At 36.5% G+C, this 19,949-nt stretch overlaps 1 protein-coding gene across 2 annotated transcripts in view; it reads left to right on the forward strand.

Moving 5' to 3' along the window:
* Window positions 1–19,949, forward strand: part of TRMT11 (tRNA methyltransferase 11 homolog) — a 58,959-nt gene that overhangs the window by 10,091 nt on the left and 28,919 nt on the right. For both annotated transcript variants that reach the window (XM_043592266.1, XM_043592265.1), the window contains exons 5-11: window positions 42–134; window positions 360–494; window positions 1,198–1,354; window positions 9,806–9,886; window positions 12,678–12,842; window positions 13,294–13,366; window positions 13,488–13,619. In XM_043592266.1, coding sequence (XP_043448201.1) covers window positions 42–134; window positions 360–494; window positions 1,198–1,354; window positions 9,806–9,886; window positions 12,678–12,842; window positions 13,294–13,366; window positions 13,488–13,619 — 836 coding nt within the window. The remainder of the gene's footprint in view (window positions 1–41; window positions 135–359; window positions 495–1,197; window positions 1,355–9,805; window positions 9,887–12,677; window positions 12,843–13,293; window positions 13,367–13,487; window positions 13,620–19,949) is intronic.

Raw genomic sequence — 19,949 nt, forward strand, 5'->3', positions numbered from 1 at the left:
GAACTACTAAACTTAAAAGAATTTATCTGCTTTTATTTTAGGTTCCATTCCTACATTCAGATTCTACATATAAAATAAAGATTCACACATTTAATAAAACATTGTCACAAGAAGAAAAAGTCAAACGAATAGATGTAAGTGAATTTAGCTAAAATCAAAATCAAATGTAGTCTGGCTGCTGTTGATAGGTGATAGTACTCAGCTCTGCTAAGTGCTTGTTTTGTAGTACACTGTGTGCTAGGTCATTTTCATGTTTTGTCTTAATGCTGATACCAAACTTACAAGATAGGTATTATTCTGTAAGCACTATTTTTCCTTTACTATTCTAATGAGACATGAGAATTACTTTTATTTTTTAGGCACTTGAATTTCTGCCATTTGAAGGAAAAGTGAATTTAAAGAAGCCACAGCATATATTCTCTATATTGGAGGATTATGGCTTGGACCCAAACTGCATCCCTGAGAATCCACATAATATTTATTTTGGTAGATGGGTAAGCAGGTGTTCTTGTTACCTATTTCAGATCGTTTCTTAAAAGCTTAATGTTAGACCTTTGAAGGCTCAGAACTACTGTGTGAATTAAAATTGGTGGGAAATATGTGGTTATGTGTTCTGTTTGTTTTTTCAGAGATTCCTGTGAAGTGCAAGAGGCTTGTTAGATACAGGGTCTAGGTAGGAGGTGGTATATGGGGGAAAAAATAATGTAAGACTTGTCTGAAAATCTGAATTGCTTTTTAAGCAGAGAGAAGGCAGAGTGCTGTGATAGCTGAGGGATCTCCTTTGTGGAACTCTCGAATTTGAGCTTGCCTACTGAAAAGAAATGAGATTACAGCAGAGCAGTTCTGCCCACTTCCCCTAAGGCTGTAAGTGGGTAATGGAAGCTGAGCCTTATGTTACAGAATATTGTTATTTAGCAGAAAAAAAAGAGGTGGCTAAAGTTTATTCACCACCAACCCCTGGAATTATTGCATTCAAATTCAATGCAAATTTAGTTTGAAAAGTCAAAGCCATTTGCAACCATTAAAAAATACAAGGTAATTGTCCATAATCACTTCAGTCACAGTTTTTAAAGGAACAAGTTTAGAGCAATGGTAAGTGGAAAGAAGTTCTTATCATTCAGATCCTGTGGTTTTATTGTGAATAATGATCTTAACTCTGTTATGCAGTTACACTAATTTGAAGAATCTCTGATCTAGATTGCAGATGGACAGAGAGAGCTTATTGAGTCATACAGTGTTAAAAAGAGACACTTTATTGGAAATACAAGCATGGATGCTGGTTTATCATTTATCATGGCCAACCATGGAAAAGTGAAAGAAAATGATATTGTCTTTGATCCGTTTGTTGGAACAGGTATTTTTATTTAACTGTTAAAATAGTGCATAGATGTTACTTGTCTATATTAGTCAAGGTCATAGTAATATTTTTGCTAAAAGATTAGTACATTTGGACAATAATCATAATTATCATAAGACAGTGGCTAAGAGACAACCACATATTTGTGTAATAGCCCTGTATGTAACACTTTCACCACTTCAAAGATAATGCTGATACAATTTTGTGAACTTTTTCCCCACGTAAGCCACTAGGTGGAGAAGCATATTGTCCACTGCAATACCATGCACTGTGGAAGTGTTTTGCAGCTATATATAGTTTATTTAAGTAGGAGAACTCTTGGGTGGAAAAAAGACTTGAGTGACAAGACAAAAAAATGTGTTCATCATTTAAAATTGATAACCATATATTTACATGGAAAAAAATGGGTAATGTGTCTTATCTTTGGTTTGGTTTGTAGAGGTCTATAAGTAAGTGTGAAAGTAAGAAAAGTGACTAATTACCAATGGGCTAGAGCCTGGCTGCTGAGGCTGCAATCTGGGTTTTCTGTACACACTTGATTAGATGTCCGTCTGTATAATTAACTGTGTGTAGAAGACTTAAAATTCCAAATTTACCTCATATGGCTCTGTGAAGACATTTTCCTGCTTCATCCCATGTTTTGCTGGGTCTTATTCATGCCTAGGGGATACTAGCATTTAGGTTTGTCTGGCTAAATTCATTGTAATTCAGATTATGTAGGAACAAATTATATTTGTGGTTGGAGTTTCTCCCTGTAGCTGTCTTTCCTCATCAGAAACTTGGGAAGCAGTGTTGATGCAATAGCTAACGTTGTTGAATTAGAAAGAAAAAATCTTCCTGAGGAGATTATGGCACAGGGAGAGGTTATGTGACTTAGCTAAGGTTATACAGTGTATAAATTTCATGAGAATCAAACTTAAGCAGTCTAACTCCAAAGTTCATGCCCTTGACTGCTCTCCTATCTGTATTAGGATCTGTCGGCCAACTATTATACCATAAACTAACTTGAAGAATGTCTCCACATGTGATTAGGAAGAAATAGTATCAAAGTCAAGAGATTTCCAACTTGGAATGATTTTCTGTGTTTGTTGTTGAATTAATCTGCTAGTGAGTCTCTCTTCCCCACTCCACCAGTGTCTCCATATATCCCACATCGAACATATAATTATCTGTTTGTTTCTTTCTTCATTATCCTAAGTGCCTCCCCCCACTTTTTGTTTAAGTTTATTTTATTTTGAGAGAGAAAGAGAGAGCAAGCACGTGGGAGGGAGGGGAGGGAGGGAGGAAGAGAGATGGGGGTGGGGGGGGTAGAATTCCAACCAGGTTCCAGGCTCCATGTTGTCAGCGCAGAGCCCCATGTGGAGCTTGAACCCATGACTGTGAGATCATGACCTGAGCTGAAATCATGAGTCTGACTGAGCCACCCAGGCGCTCCCTCTCTCCACTTTTTTGTTAAACTCTTGTTGGAAATAATACCAAACTTATAGTAAAGATCTAAGAATAAAAATATAACAGAGAACACTGGCATATACTTGACGCAGATTAAACTATTATTAATGCTTGGCCTCATTTTGCTTTATTGTTTTCTTTTTATGTTTTTTCAGGGAGACACGTTAAAACCACATAAATATTCTATTCCACATCTAAATTACCCTCACCCCTGTCAGGTTGTCATGTTTAGCACTCATTGATGATTCTTGCCTGAACCAGTCTTAACTTTGATGGTTACAAAGGGATGATTTCCAATAACAGCATTCCCCCCACAATAACCCTTTGACACTCATTTTATTATAAGCAAGAGCCCTTTCTTCTCTTCTATGTATTTATTATTAATATAAACTTGTAGATTCCCTTATTTCTCCTTAGTGGTCTATAATCCATTACTTATTTTGTTGCTCAAATTGTCCCACATTTGCCAAGTGAGAGCCCTTTTGCACTGGATCTTTGTGACACGTTTCTATCTTATTTTTGAGCACTTTCTTACTTTCTGGCTTATCTTTTTACCTGCCCAAATCCTGGAATCAGTCATTTCTCTAAGAAACCATTGTTTCTTTTAGTGAAAATGGGATTAGAGACCACCAAGGTCTGGGTGCTAGACATCTTTGTTTCTCAACTCTTTCAGCAGGGAAGCTAGGACACTTGTGTGTGTATGAGCACATTATGTGTATAAATATGTATGCAGATACATGTTCCTACATGTTCATGTACACTGCAAATTCTGGTCTATGCTGACAGATTTCTTTCTTGCCTATCCCTATTCCATTTTTACATGTGCCTTCTTCTTCAGTGAGAATACTGTTTCTGCTCACCACGCACAGGTTTATTCTTTTGCTCATTCCTATCATGCATCTAAAATAGTTTCAAAATTGCTTTGTCCATACCTCTAAAAGCAAAGCAAAACAATACAAAACCCTATCAAAATGATACGTTTTTGGGGTATGTATTCAGTTCTCTACCTCACCTGTCAGTAAAGTCAAATATTGTGCTTCTTTTTCCCCTTCATTTACAAATCAGTTCGGAGTTCATTTTTTATGTTTGCCCTCAGTTTTAGATTTTTACCTCCTTCCATTCTTGTTGATTTATTTTTAAATATGTAGACGCTCAATTTGCTTCCAAAAGTCAACTATACAGGAGGTGTACTCAGACAGATGTCACTCCTCTCCTTATCTCTTCCACCCTCCTCCCCGCCTAATCCCTTGTAGATAACCAACTTCTTTTTTAGTTGATTCTCCATTTTTTTTTTTTTAAGGATAAGCAGATATATGTACATTTTATTTCTTTTTTCTTACACAACTTTGCTTTTTTTCACTTAATAGTATTTCCTGGAAATCACTTTCTGTTAATTCACAGAGATTGTCTTCATTCTTTTTTATAGTTGTACTCCATGGGTGTATGTACTATAATTTATTCAAATGGTCTCCTATACTTGGACATGGGGAGTGTCCAGTGTTTTACAGTTATAAATCATGCCTGCAATGAATAATCTTTTGAATATATACTCGCATAATGTTGGAGATGTGGCTCTTAGGTAAATTCTTAAAAGTAGGATTGCTGGGTTGACGAATGTATGCATGTGTAGTTTTGTTAAATGCTGCCAAATTCCTCTCCATTGTGCCATTTTATATTCTTGCCAACAGCATATGAGAGTCCCTGTTCTCCCACAGCCTCACCAGCACGGTTCATTGTCCAGGTTTTCAGGTGTTGCCAGTCGGTTGGATGAAAATGTTATCTCGATGTAGTGTTATTTTGTATTTCTTTTATGAGTGAAGTTTAATAATCTTTGATTTTTTAGGGGGCACTTTTTTAACTTTTTTTGAATTATCTTTCCTCTCTTTTGTCCATTTTTATGTAGACATTTTGTTCTTTATTTTTGAAAGTATTTTGTATGTTAGGGACATTAGCCCTCCCTCTCCTTTCCTGTTGTTTTGTTTTTTGTTTTTGTTCTTGTTGTGCTTTTGTTTGTTTATTTTTTTCTCTTTTTTCTTTTTGAGAGAGGGTGTGCAGGCACGAGTGGGGGAGGGGCAGAGGAAGAGGGAGAGAGGGAATCCCAAGCAGGCTCCACACCCAGCGCAGAGCCCAAGGCAAGGGGGTCACCATCTCACCACCATGAGATCATGACCTGAGTCAAAATCAAGAGTCTCTCAACTGACTGAGCCACTTAGGCATCCTCCTTATTTACCCCTGTTTTCCATATGTATAGAAAATGTATAAATTATTAAATATATACATATATATGTACACACATACAAAATTAAATATATTCTTTCCATTTGCCATTTAACTTTGCAAGTAATTGCTTTTTTGCCATTCAGAAGTTTTCCCTGCATCTAAGTTATATAGAGGAATCTAGCTATGTTTTTCTTTTCGTGCTTCTATAGTTTTAATTTTTTTCTTTTAAATCTCTGGTTTATTTGGAATTTTTCTTGTATACTATGAGGAATGGATCCAATTTCTTTTTCCAAATGTTAAACCCTTTATTAATCCTTAATTTGTTCTTGAACTTTAACAACTTTTCCTGTGAACTGAGAAGTCTTTGAGATACATACATGTACATAATATGTATACAATATGTAGACAACACCATAAAGGTTACAGAGTTCCTAATGTACATAAAATTTCTTTCCTTTCCCTTGATGTATATGAGGTTGGGTGTATAATGAAATGCTAACTGCCACAGCAATCAAAATATTGATTACCTTCAGTGTTGTTAAGAGGCAAGGAGACCTGCCTCTAATTTAAGCTGCTTTAGAGCAGCTCCTTAGAGTGGTTAGGATATCTTGGTCATGTGACTGTTTACATAGGACAATTAATGGAAATTTGCAAAGAGGAAGATCTTTGCAAAAAATGCTGCTAAAATATATTTTTGTAATTTGTGTTTGTAATCTAAGCATAGATTTCGAGCTTTAGGTTTGGTGCTTTAGTTTTAACTTGGTGATAGTCCATAACTGTGAATAGACACAGTTCTAAGTATCATTTGTCCTCTTTCTTGGGCCTTTGTCTCACTGATGGGTAGTACCTTCTGAAGGATTGCAGAAATAGCCTAGTGCCCTCTTCCATGGCCATAGTTTTTCACAAAGTATTTGATGATATTTTTATCCTTATGTTTCCTTTTCTAGTATTTAAAAACAAAGTCAAGTGCATTCAATCTTTTCTCATTTTAAAAGCACAAAATTAAAATGTATTGCATTCCCGAATGCTTTATCCACTGACTTCTCATGACCTGTGATTTTCTCAAGGTTACAGAGTAGAAGGTTTCTGGGAAACTGAAAGGAGAGCATAATCTTTTCCTGCCTAAATGCCTTTCCTTTTTCTTTGAGACAGTCTGCTATTGTTGTCTAGGATGACAGTATGAACTGCAGAAACACACTATTTTTTCATTTTAGTGAATATGTTGAGTTTAACTTTAATAAGATTAAAATTTTTTTTTGTTTATTTATTTATTTTTGAGAGAGAGACAGCTTGAGCGGGGGGAGGGGCAGGGAGAGGGAGACACAGAGTCCAAAGCAGGCTCCAGGCTGTGAACTGTCAGCACAGAGCCCACTGTAGGGCTCAAACTCATAAAACTCTGAGGTCATGACCTGAGCCAAAGTCGGACGCTTAACTGACTGAGCCACGCAGATGCCCCTTAATAAGATTTTTTAAAAGTTGTGTATCTCCATTTTTTTTCCCAAGAGAGAAGGTATGTATCATTGGCCAGCTCAATCCTCTTAGTATTTAGGAAGTTAGGAAGTCCTGTTGTTCTAATATGAGCACAGCTACAGGATGGATGAGCATGGATATGTTGAGTAATATAATGGTACCAGCCTGCCTGTGATATATAAGAGTTGTGAATGGTATACAAGTCATATTAACTGAGTGTGCCCCTTTACTTATTTAGTTTGATAACAAATTTAATTTTGTTTATCTAATTGGTAAGCTAAGTGTATATGTCATTTCAATTGGTGCTGACCCCAAAGGAAATTAAATGGCATAGAGAAAACAAATAGGATGAGTTTAAATCTTTACTCTATCAGTTATTATGTCACTTTGGGCAGCATTCTTTACTTGTCTGAGCCTCAGTTCCATCATTGATAAAATGGTAATAGTAATACATTGTGAGGTTAAGTGAGATAATACATGTATATGGAATTCTTAGGAAGTTGCCTGATGTATGTAGACACTCTGTGAACTGTAATGGTTATCACTATTTTTAAATTATTATTTTGTTAGAAGCATGGATGCCTGTTTGGTGAAAGATGTTAGATATAGCCAGTATTGAATGGTGATGATAAACAATTTGGCCATGAGCTCATTTTCTATTCCCTTCTTTGGCTAATTTCCAAGATACTCATAATTTGCAACTGTTGACAATTGTGACAACAGGCAAGGAAAGTGAGTTAAAATCACGAACATCTAATTCTTTGTAATGAAAATAATTGGTACAAGTGTCTGCCGGTTGTTCTAGGTAGCTGTGGTGTGATTTTAGGATGGAGCTTCATAGATACACTTTTGATTCCTTGTCTCCTCCATCTCAAGTAAGTCAGCTGTTATGGTAATTGAGAATATAGCCAAGAGACTATTAAGTATTCCTTGGCTGCTTCTACCTTCAGATAACCCATAGTATAGGGAAAGGGGTGTAGCTCCTTTTGGAATTTCATCGTTGCAGAATGATAGACACAGGTCCCAGGTGTTGGGAAACTGACTGTCCTGGTCATGGGAAGAGACAAGGAGGGAAGAGATAATTGATCCCTATAAACCTATGGAAGAGTCTCTGCTTCCTTCTCATTTTTGCCCACAACACTTTGTAGTCTCCTTTTCCTTTTCTTTGTAGACTGAATAGCTTACCTAGTAAAATTTTTATTTTCTAGCGATATCCTTTTGCTCAGGCAGCTGGTGTGACTTGAGTTCTATTTTAAAAAGGATAAAGTAGATATAATTGCACTTCATGTTTCCTCCTTCTCTCCTTTTCTTTCAGCAAAACCAAATCCCAATTTCTCATTTCTACACTTTTATGAGGCTTTTCACTTAAATCTCTAACGATGAAAGTCATACATTAGTTTCTGTATTATAAAGAAGTTCCACTTATTGTGTCCTTTTGCCTATAAGATATTGTCCTAACCTTAAAGTGGTTACAGTTTAAGAAAGCAAATATTAAAACACTGAGTTTGTGGTATTTGTACACTTGATAGCATAGTAAGAAATTGGGTGAGTCATATTACCTGCTCCCTCACCACTTCACCCCTCCTTTATCACCCCTTCCACCAGAAAGCATCAAGGAAACTCCAACTGGACTAGAACTAAATGCAAAAAAAAAAAAAAAAAGCTTCAATTTAATTGAGAAAACAACTAGATGATTAACAGTGATTACCCAGTGACCAGTTCAGAGAAACTAATTTATAATGATTTTATTTAAAATTTGAAAGCTTAAAGGGCACGAAGTTAACAGATGCCGTCTAACGGATTATCCATCTCCTTCCAGCAGTGTGCTCTAAATTGGCTCTTCTCAAAACACACTCTAACCAAATGGATAAGGTTCTGTTTAAGGAAGCACAGGAAAGCTTTTCTGTTCCCCTTGGCAACTAGTTCTTCTAGGTGAGTATCTGCCTTAATTGGCAGAATTGTAGTAATTCCTCATAATTTGGGTGAAGTGATTTTGTGAGAATTCCAAGCCACACAATACAGTATCTTTCCTAAATATGGACGGTTCCATTTATAGAGCAAGAGTAGTAAGGTCATAGCTTACCTCTCACACAAATGCTTCTGGTAGTTAGTATGAGGGAACCTAGGTTTTGGTTTCTGCTGTACTTTTAGTCCTTCATTTCTCTTCTTCATGGACTTCAATAATAGCAGTCAGTTACAGTATTTTTCACAAGCAAAGTATATTTAAGTACATGTTCCCAGACTGTGTTTTAAATGGCTATGGAAGGAACACCATTCAATTATAGATCTTGACCCTCTGGAGGCACTACCCATCCTCGTGTTAGAGATGACCTTTGTAAAGGATATAAGGGAAAATACATAGTTATTTTCCCTTATCTGAGTTGGTGCATAGTTTAAGAATATATTTCTGATGTCCGTTTTACTGACACGCCTTTCTACAGTATAGCTATTAGGACAAAGAGCATTTTACGTTGGATGATTAAAAAGTAAAGTTCAATGAGAAGTAGAGTTACTAAAATATTTAACTTTGTGACTTTTTTCTTAAACAATTTAAAAATGTTATTACTTTTTAAAGACTTCCGTTAATTTTTAAATCTTAGGATTTTCTTCGTATGTGAGCTGGTCACAGCTAACAAGTTTTTTAGTCCGGGCAAATTGCATTGGGATATTTGTTCTAACTTTGATCACAGCACGAAGTAAACAGAAAAGTTGTATTATTTTTGTGTATGCTTGATAATAGTTATTCAGAAATTCATTTTTACAGTTTAAAAAAAGAGATTATCGCTTCACTGGTTACAGGAATAACTATTTCTTGTCCTAACATTTTAATTTTTGTAGGGATTAATGTCTTACATATTAATTATGCCCTATTTAGTTATTTGAAACCCTGATTTCAGTGGGAATTGAGCCCAAATGTCAGAATTTATTTATTGCCAACTCTTTATGTAGCAGCCTTTTGTGCTCATTTGTAAGCAAGGATCAAGATGCTTTGTATAGACGTCTCAAAGTCAGATGAAGATGTCTAAACATCCATTATTTTGATCAAAAAGTAATTTTCCCTAAGTAGTGCATTTAGAGTAATGATCCCAGGACATGCATTAATTCCCTATGTTGTGACCATTGTAATGAGCACAGCTTTGGGGTTTGTTTCTTTAGTTCTGAGGCCTGCTAAATATAGTCAGGACCAGTGTTACTCTATGGTACTCTGCCTACAGCCAGTCAGTAAGACTCTGGATCAAATTAAATAGGGGAAGAAACAACAGTCTGGGACTTTCTGGTTAAAAGACCATAATTGTGTGATTTTTTCAGGTGGCCTTCTGATAGCATCTGCTCATTTTGGTGCATATGTATGTGGGACAGACATAGACTACAATACAGTTCATGGCCTAGGTGAGTAGAGGTTCTAGACAGTGTTACAGTCTTTGTTCTTGTACCAAATGTGCCTTTGTAATAATTAAACAGGTTTATATGGTATTATACATCTATCTTTAGTGTTAAGATACAGAGTTGTGATATAATGTAGTTTTACTTATTTTTCCAAACAGTAAGATTTCATTGGTTATCTGCTTTTTATGAAGTGATCCAGTATGTACAAAGTGATCTCTTGGGTAACACAAAGATGGCTAAGGAAGAGCTCTCCCCTCAGAGGTATTTATGGTTTTAGTAAGAGAGATTTTTTTCCCCTTTGTTTTATAGTAAGAGATTTCTAAAAAGTTGGCAAACTACAAGGCTGTGAACTTTAGAGTTGGGAAAGAAGTTGGAGAGGGACTAGCCATTTTATTTATTTTTTAGAGAGAGAGGGCACAAGTGAGCAAGGGACAGAGAGAGAGAGAGAAAGAGAGAGGGAAGAGCTAAAGAGAAGCAGGGCTCACCCTAAGCGGGGCTTGTGCTCACCTGAAGCAGGGTTCAAGCTCATCTGATGTGGGACTTGAACTGATGAGCCATGAGATCATGATCTGGGCCGAAGTCAGATGCTTGACTAACTGAGCCCACCCGAGCGCCCAAAACAAGCCATTTTCTAATCAGCATGTCCATATTAATAAAACATAGAGTTTCTTTTTAAAGATTGTCACCATTTTTTTATTCAGTAATCATATATTGTGTGAATACTAGATTAATTTCTAGTCCTCAAATACTATATCGATTTTAATTTCATAACCAACCAAAATATCTTTGAAACAGTTAAGGTGATAGTAACTTAGAAGATTCTGTGTTAGACTGAGGTTAACTTGAGACAAATATTTGCTTGCTTTTGAGGCAATTTTGGAAATTATTTTGAAATCTAGACACTTTGCTAATGTATGTATGTGATTGGATGGAATTGAATCAAACTGGAAAAATTTCTATATTTCCATATTCCATAATATTTCCATATTACCTGAATAGTACTAAAAATGTCAAGTTTCACTGATGATTTTGAAATTCTGTTCATGTTGGTATTCAATTATTGTATCTAGAATCAGCCTTTTGAACACCCTTTTTCTGTTTGTCACCCAGTTATTCTCAAGTTATTGTATTGGTAAGAATTTTCCATACTTTTTCCCCCCTAAAAAATTTGACTTATTGTGCTTGATGAACAGTCTTTTTTCCTAACTTGACTATAAGGAATTTAGTATATTTATCATAAGGAAAATTGGTTATATTAAGTTCACCTAAATGGGCTATCCAGAAAAAGATATTCTTGGCAATATGTTAGAGCAGACAGAGTGCTAAGAATTATTCCAGTTAGCTTTTAGTAGAAGCAATATGTTTGCTTTAAGGGGATTGTCCTGTATAATTTAATAGAATTCTTATTTATGAAAATTATGTTTAAAGTTATTTATAACCTTTCAGTTTGCTTGTATAGAATTCTGATTGAGGTTGAATTTTTTCAGAGCTTATCCCAGATGCTGTTAAATAGGCCCTTCGTTTCTTATGCTTATAATCTCTTTTTATACTCTGAAATATTCTCAAATTTCTGCTATTTTAAAAATACAAAACCTTTTCTATTCCCGTAGGAGCCCTCTAGCTGCCACTATTTTCCTTTTCCTTTTGCCAAAGTGTATCTTGAAAGCTGGTGTTTACTTGCTGTCTCTTTTTCTTCATCTTTCACTGTCTTCTGCCCAGTATTTTTTAACTTCTGTGCCTGCTGAAATCTCTTAGTAGGACCACAGATCTACAGCATTTGGCAGTGTTGACCTTTGTAAACCTCCCTTGGTTTCCTAGACAGTGATCTCATCAGGTGGTACTTGCTTAACTGTTCTGTCTCTGGCTCCTTAAGGCCTTGCAGTTTTCTTCGACCTGTATTAACATGTTGTTTTCTCCAGGCATCTCTCTTTGACCACTTCTCCTGTCACAGTGCACGTTATTCAGAGTCATGTCATTCTTCTTCTTTTGATTTTTAAATTTTGTTTTTATTGTGAAGTAGATCAAGATGCAGAAGAGTGTATAAAAATAGAATAACTATAGAACAAACACATAACTGCCACCTAGGTCAATAAAAATGTCATTTGTTCTTACAGGATTAACTTTAAGTGCATATATTCTGGCCTGTACCCACTAAATAGCTCTTTCTGAATGATCTATAGGTAGCTGATAAGCAAGGTTGATACATCTCAAGTAAATCTCATTTTTTCCCTTAAGCTTGTTTTCCTCTTGGTTTTTCTGAAATTAATCAACAGCGTCATCATCCACTTGTGATGCCTAAACCAGAACTTTGAACTTCTTCCTTCAATCCTCATTTTAACTTTTCTTCTGTAATGTCTCCATTTTGCTTCCTCTCTCCATGGTCCTAGAACTCCATATTTCCCAAGTTAGCTCTCTTCATTTATCATTTATCTGATTCATCACTATTTCTATATGGGGCTGATTGCTCCTGCAGGAAAAGGACCATGTTCTTTTCAGCTCTGTATCTTACTTGTATATGCTTTGAGTTTGGTAAGTATTGAATGAGTGTTTAAAGGCAGTTTCACTTGAAAGGTGACAGAACAAGATCAGGTAGAAAGTATGTTTTACTGTTCAAAATATTTTTTGTAGTAAATGGAAATAAAAATAAGTTTATGTAAATAAAATTAATAACTTGAAAAGTTTTATTGTAAATATAGGTGTAAAGGAGTTAAAAATTACTTCTAGCTAAATGACAAGAAGTAAGAATGTTCTATTTGATTTAGTAGTTTCTGTATTCCTTTTTCTTTCCCTTCAGGAAAGGCTAGTAGGAAAAACCAGAAATGGAGAGGACCAGATGAAAACATTAGGGCAAATCTTCGGCAGTATGGTTTAGAGAAGTATTACCTTGATGTCCTGGTTTCAGATGCATCTAAACCTTCCTGGAGGAAGGGCACATATTTTGATGCAATCATCACTGATCGTAAGTTTATTTTTATACAAAAGTAGGAGTAGAATTAGTTCCCTAAAGTCACTTACACTTAAAATACAAAACTTATCAACACACACAAAAATGTCAGCCTTGTCTTCTCCCTACCTCTACTGTCTTCATATTTCTTTATTTTTCCCTCTGGGACAATAATATCCAGTCTAGTATCAGGTATTACATTTGGTAATCTCTTTTAGGCCTCTTTTAGTTTGTCACACTTTCACAGCCTTTATTTTTTATGACACTGACATTTTTGAAGAACACATTGGTTTGCTGGCCCTCCCACGGTTTTAAGTAGAATCTTCCTTGTGTTGTGTATTCTTGGCTGGAATATTTTATGGGCAGCAATGCGTTCCTTGAGTGTCACTCTAGAGACCCATGATGTCCATCTGCGCCTCATTGGTGATTAGGTGACTTTTGACCGCATTATTTGTTTTTTGCCTAGCCCCATATGGTATCAGAGAATCTACAAGAAGAACAGGTTCTCAGAAGGAAATACCAAAGGGGATCGAAAAATGGTAAGTGACAGTTAAATGCAATAGGTTACTATTTTGAAAAGAGCATGTTGTTCTTTTTAATTAGCATAGTTTAAGCCTTAAGATTTTTCATTGATTTTGAAATTTTGTTTTCTTTTTCTAGTCCAGAAAGCCATGTTCCTGTTTCCCTGAGTTATCATCTGAGTGACATGTTTTTTGACCTGTTAAACTTTGCAGCGGAGACCCTTGTATTAGGTGGAAGACTAGTCTATTGGTTACCAGTATACACACCAGAGTATGTAATATTAAATAATTTTATTTTTTCATTTCACTTTCGTTATGGTATTTGTATATCTAGTATATTTTCCCCCTATTTCCAGTTGTATTCAGGGTAAATATATTTATGTTTAATGTTTATAACAGCCTTTGTTTACCTACATATGTGTATAAAACCAGCCCTTTTCTCTTATTGAATTGCTTTAACCTTTTTATTTTATATCAGAAGTTGGCAAACTATAGCCTGTGGGCCAGATGTGGTCCTCAGCCTATTTTTGTAAGGCACTTGAGCTGTGTTCTTACATTTTTAAAGAGTTGTTAAAAAATAAAAAAACAACAACAAAGAAAGACATGTTACAGAAACATATGTGGTCCACAAAGGCTAAAGTACTTACTGTCTGGCCTTTTAGAGGAAAGGTTTGCCAACCACTGTTTTATACCATTTTTAACTCAGTGTCTAATAAATCATAGCTCTTCAGTAACTGTTTTTCCAGGCCACAAACATAGGTAATTTTTAACAGCTTAGTGGAATGATTCATCTACTACTAGCTAGCTTTAAATACCTATTGGCTATTATGATCACCTTAAATGCAGTAAATTTTTTTTTTTTTTAATTAGAGCATGTGTGCATGGGAGAGAGGCAGAGAGAGAGAGAATCTTATATTTTTTTTTTGAGAGAGAGAGAGAGAGAGAGAGAGAGAGAGAGAGAAAGGCAGAAAGAGAGGGGCAGAGAGGGAAACAGAGAATCCCAATCAGGCTCCATGCTGTCAGAGCAGAGCCTAATACTGGGCTCAATCCCACAAACCATGAGATCATGACTTGAGCTGAATCATGAGTCAGATGCCTAACAGACTGAGCCACCCAAGTGCCCTGAGAGAATCTTAAGCAGGCTCCATGCTCAGTGAGGAGCCCCGTGCAGGGCTCAGTCCCACAACCCTGGGATCATGACCTGAGCTGAAATCAAGAGTCAGATGCTCAACCAACTGAGCTACCCAGGCTCCCTGCAATAAATCTTTTTTATTGTATTGTATTGTATTGTATTGTATTGTATTGTATTGTATTGTATTTTTTTATGCGTGAGCCGGGAGGGGAAGAGAGAGAGGGGGACAGAGGACCCAAAGCAGGCTCTGTGCTGACAGCAGTGAGCCCATTGTGGGGCTTGGACTCACAAACTGTGGCATCATGACCTGAGCTGAAGTTGGATGCTCAACTGAGTGAGCCACCCAGGCACAACATCTTTGTTAAAAGCTAATACAAAATAAAAGTTGTGCATATATTTAAAGCACTGATTATGTTCAATATTGTTGGTTTGGGTTTTATTATTCAGTAATTATTAATTATAAACAGAGCTGTATATAACAACAATGAAACAGAAGATATCTTGAATAAGACAGCATCTTTAGATTTCAAAGATAGTTTAGAATTAGGTTCAAAATTTGGCTGTTTCTTCAATCTTCCATAGAAATATTTTTAAAAAATTATGTAGTTCCTGTATCTGCTATACATAATTATATAGAAAGCATTTTAGAACAGTGTTAACTTTCTGTCTTTTCAAAATGGTGGATGGTCCTTCAGCTGTTGGAAGCCGTGCTGGTTTTTGTTTTATAAATGTGTTGGAAGTTACCATGGCTTAACTTAAGTCATGCATTTGTTTATCAGCTGATAAGACTGTATACATTCCTGCCCAGACTTCTTAACACTGACCTGTGATAGTCTCATTTAATCTTTTCATTTTAGAAATAAGGAAAATTACTTCCAAGGAGTGAAGTGACTTGTCTAAAGTTAATAGCTAGCTAGCTAGCTAGCTAATTCGTTTCCTTATTCTCAGGGCTGTGTTCACTTAATTTAACAGTTTACCAGATCTCAGGTACCAGATCTTTATTAATATTTTCAGAGAAGAACACATTTATTTCTTTCCATACAAAAGTGGTTCCTGCCTTAGATAAGCTGAATTCCAGCAGTAAATTTTTAGAAAACTTATTTTGAGATAGTTTCAGACTTACATAGAAGTTTCAAATGTAGCACAAAAAATTCCCCTCATCCAGAGTTTCCAACCATTAATGTCATCTACTGTATCCTCCTTTCTCATTCATTACGTAATCACATACCCATTGTCATTCATCCTTTTTGAAACTAATTAAGAACTTGCAGATAGTAATGCCCCATCTCTTGTACTTCTCAGAAACCAGAACATTCTTGTCAAACCACAGTCAACCCTCCAAGTTTGGAAATCAGTATTGATAACACTGCTGTTCAGTACATGGACCTTATTCACATTTCATCAGTTGCAGTCCATCTGAGAAAATGTGCTCTATTAACCCATCTTGTCATTCTCCTCCAGTCTGGGATATGTCCCCATTCTTTTCTTTTGTGTCTTTGATAGTTTTGCAGAGTATACAGCGTATATTCTAAAGGTTGACCCTCAACCAGGGTCCATCTGATGTTTCTTATTTATTTATTTATTTATTTTTAATAGGAAATTTATTGTCAAATTGGTTTCCATACAACACCCAGTGCTCATCCCAACAGGTGTCCTCAGTGCCCATCACCCACTTTCCCCTCCCTCCCACCCCCTGTCAACCCTCAGTTTATTCTCAGTATTTAAGAGTCTCTTATGTTTTGGCTCCCTCCCTCTCTAACCCTTTTTTTTTTTTTTTTTCCTTCCCCTCCCCCATGGTCTTCTGGTAAGTTTCTCAGGATCCACATAAGAGTGAAAACATACAGTATCTGACTTTCTCTGTATGACTTATTTCACTTAGCATAACACTCTCCAGTTCCATCCACATTGCTACAAAAGGCCAGATTTCATTTGTTCTCATTGCCAGGTAGTATTCCATTGTGTATATAAACCACAATTTCTTTATCCATTCATCAGTTGATGGACATTTAGGCTCTTTCCATAATTTGGCTGTTGTTGAAAGCGCTGCTATAAACATTGAGGTACAAGTGCCCCTATGCATCAGCACTCCTGTATCCCTTGGGTAAATTCCTAGCAGTGCTATTGCTGGGTCATAGGGTAGATACATTTTTAATTTTTTGAGGAACGTCCACACTGTTTTCCAGAGTGGCTGCACCAGTTTGCATTCCCACCAACAGTGCAAGAGGGTTCCCGTTTCTCCACATCCTCTCCAGCATCTGTAGTCTTCTGGTTTGTTCATTTTAGCCACTCTGACTGGCATGAGGTGGTATCTGAGTGTGGTTTCGATTTGTATTTCCCTGATGAGGAGCGACGTTGAGCATCTTTTCATGTGCCTGTTGGCCATCTGGATGTCTTTAGAGAAGTGTCTTCTTTAGAGAAGTGTTCTGCCCATTTCTTCACTGGATTATTTGTTTTTTGGGCATGGAGTTTGGTGAGTTCTTTATAGATTTTGGATACTAGCTCTTTGTCTGATGTGTCATTTGCAAATATCTTTTCCCATTCCGTTGGTTGCCTTTTAGTTTTGTTGATTGTTTCCTTTGCAGTGCAGAAGGTTTTATCTTGATGAGGTCCCAATAGGTCATTTTTGCTTTTAATTCCCTTGTCTTTGGAGATGTGTCAAGTAAGAAATTGCTGCCGCTGAGGTCAGAGAGGTTTTTCCTGCTCTCACATTCCTGTTTTGATGGTTTTGATGGTTTCCTGTCTCACATTCAGGTCCTTTATCCGTTTTGAGTTTATTTTTGTGAGTGGTATAAGAAAGTGGTCTAGTTTCATTCTTCTGCATGTTGCTGTGCAGTTCTCCCAGCACCATTTGTTAAAGAGACTTTTTTTCCATTGGAAATTCTTTCCTGCCTTGTCAAAGATTAGTTGGCCATACTTTTGTGGGTCCAGTTCTGGAGTCTCTATTCTATTCCATTGGTCTGTGTGTCTGTTTTTGTGCCAATACCATGCTATCTTGATGATTACAGCTTTGTAGTAGAGGCTAAAGTCTGGGATTGTGATGCATCCCGCTTTGGACTTCTTCTTCAATATTACTTTGGCTATTCGGGGTCTTTTGTGGTTCCATACAAATTTTAGGATTGCTTGTTCTAGCTTTGAGAAGAATGCTGGTGAAGTTTTGATTGGGATTGCATTGAATGTATAGATTGCTTTGGGTAGTATTGACATTTTAACAATATTCTACTATGAGCATGGAATGTTTTTCCATTTCTTCGTATCTTATTCAATTTCCTTCATAAGCTTTCTATAGTTTTCAGCATGGTTAGGTTTATTCCTAGGTATTTTATGATTCTTGGTGCAATTGTGAATGGGATCAGTTTCTTTGTCTTTCTGTTGCTTCATTATTAGTGTATAAGAATGCAACTGATTTTTGTACATTAATTTTGTATCCTGTGACTTTGCTGAATTCATGTATCCGTTGTAGCAGACTTATGGTGGAGTCCATCGGGTTTTCCATGTATAATATCATGTCATCTGCAAAAAGTGAAAGCTTGACTTCATTCAATTTCTTGAATTGACTTGATTCAATTTCTTTGCTGGTTATGGGTCTGTTCAAGTTTTCTATTTCTTCCTGTTTGAGTTTTGGAAGTGTGTGGATGCTTAGGAATTTGTCCATTTCTTCCAGGTTGTCCAGTTTATTGGCATATAATTTTTCATAGTATTCCCTGATAATTGCTTGTATTTCTGAGGGATTGGTTGTAATAATTCCATTTTCATTCATGATTTTATCTATTTGGGTCATCTCCCTTTTCTTTTTGAGAAGCCTGGCTAGAGGTTTATCAATTTTGTTTATTTTTTCAAAAAACCAACTCTTGGTTTCATTGATCTGCTCTACAGATTTTTTTAGATTCTGTATTGTGTATTCTTTCTCTTCTTCTGTTGGGTTTGGGGTGTCTTTGCTGTTCTGCCTCTATTTCCTTTAGGTGTGCTGTTCGATTTTGTATTGGGGCTTTTTCTTGTTTCTTGAGATAGGCCTGGATTGCAATGTATTTTCCTCTCAGGATTGCCTTTGCTGCATCCCAAAGTGTTTGGATTGTTGTATTTTCATTTTCATTTATTTCCATATATTTTTAATTTCTTCTCTAATTGCCTGGTTGACCTATTCATTCTTTAGTAGGGTGTTCTTTAATCTCCATGCTCTTGGTTTTCCAGACTTTTTCCTGTGGTTGATTTCAAGTTTCATAGCATTGCGGTCTCAAAGTGTGCATGGTATGATCTCAATTCTTTTATACTTATGAAGGGCTGTTTTGTGACCCAGTTTGTGACCTATCTTGGAGAATGTTCCATGTGCACTTGAGAAGAAAGTATATTCTGTTGCTTTGGGATGCAGAGTTCTAAATATATCTGTCAAGTCCATCTGATCCAATGTATCATTCAGGGCCCTTGTTTCTTTATTGATCCTGTGTCTACATGATCTATCCATTGTTGTAAGTGGGGTATTAAAGTCCCCTGCAATTACCGTATTCTTATCAATAAGGTTGCTTATGTTTGTGATTAATTGTTTTATATATTTGGGGGCTCCCATATTCGGCGCATAGACATTTATAATTGTTAGCTCTTTCTGATGGATAGACCCTGTAATTATTATATAATGCCCTTTTCATTTCTTGTTACAGCCTTTAATTTAAAGTCTAGTTTGTCTGATATAAGTATGGCTATTCCAGCTTTCTTTTGACTTGCAGTAGCATGATAGATAGTTCTCCATCCCCTCACTTTCAATCTGAAGGTGTCCTCAGGTTTAAAATGAGTCTCTTGTAGACAGCAAATAGATGGGTCTTGGTTTTTTTATCCATTCTGATACCCTATGTCTTTTTTTTTTTTTTTTTTTTAATTTCTTTTTTTCAACGTTTATTTATTTTTGGGACAGAGAGAGACAGAGCATGAACGGGGGAGGGGCAGAGAGAGAGGGAGACACAGAATTGGAAACAGGCTCCAGGCTCCGAGCCATTAGCCCAGAGCCCGACGCGGGGCTCGAACTCACGGACCGCGAGATCGTGACCTGGCTGAAGTCGGACGCTTAACCGACTGCGCCACCCAGGCGCCCCAATACCCTATGTCTTTTGGTTGGAGCATTTAGTCCATTTACATTCAGTGTTATTATTGAAAGATAGGGGTTTAGAGTCATTGTGATGTCTGTAGCTTTCATGCTTGTACTGATGTCTCTGGTACTTTGTGGTCCTCGCAACATTTCACTCACAGAATCCCTCTTAGGATCTCTTGTAGGGCTGGTTTAGTGGTGATGAATTCCTTCAGTTTTTGTTTGTTTGGGAAAATCTTTATCTCTCCTTCTATTCTGAATGACAGACTTGCTGGAGAAAGGATTCTTGGCTGCATATTTTTTCTGTTCATCACATTGAAGATTTCCTGCCATTCCTTTCTGGCCTGCCAAGTTTCAGTAGATAGGTCTGCTACTGCCCTTTATGTGTCTACCTT

The sequence above is a fragment of the Prionailurus bengalensis genome, chromosome B2 (genome assembly GCF_016509475.1).
Source record: "Prionailurus bengalensis isolate Pbe53 chromosome B2, Fcat_Pben_1.1_paternal_pri, whole genome shotgun sequence".
NCBI lineage: Eukaryota > Metazoa > Chordata > Mammalia > Carnivora > Felidae > Prionailurus > Prionailurus bengalensis.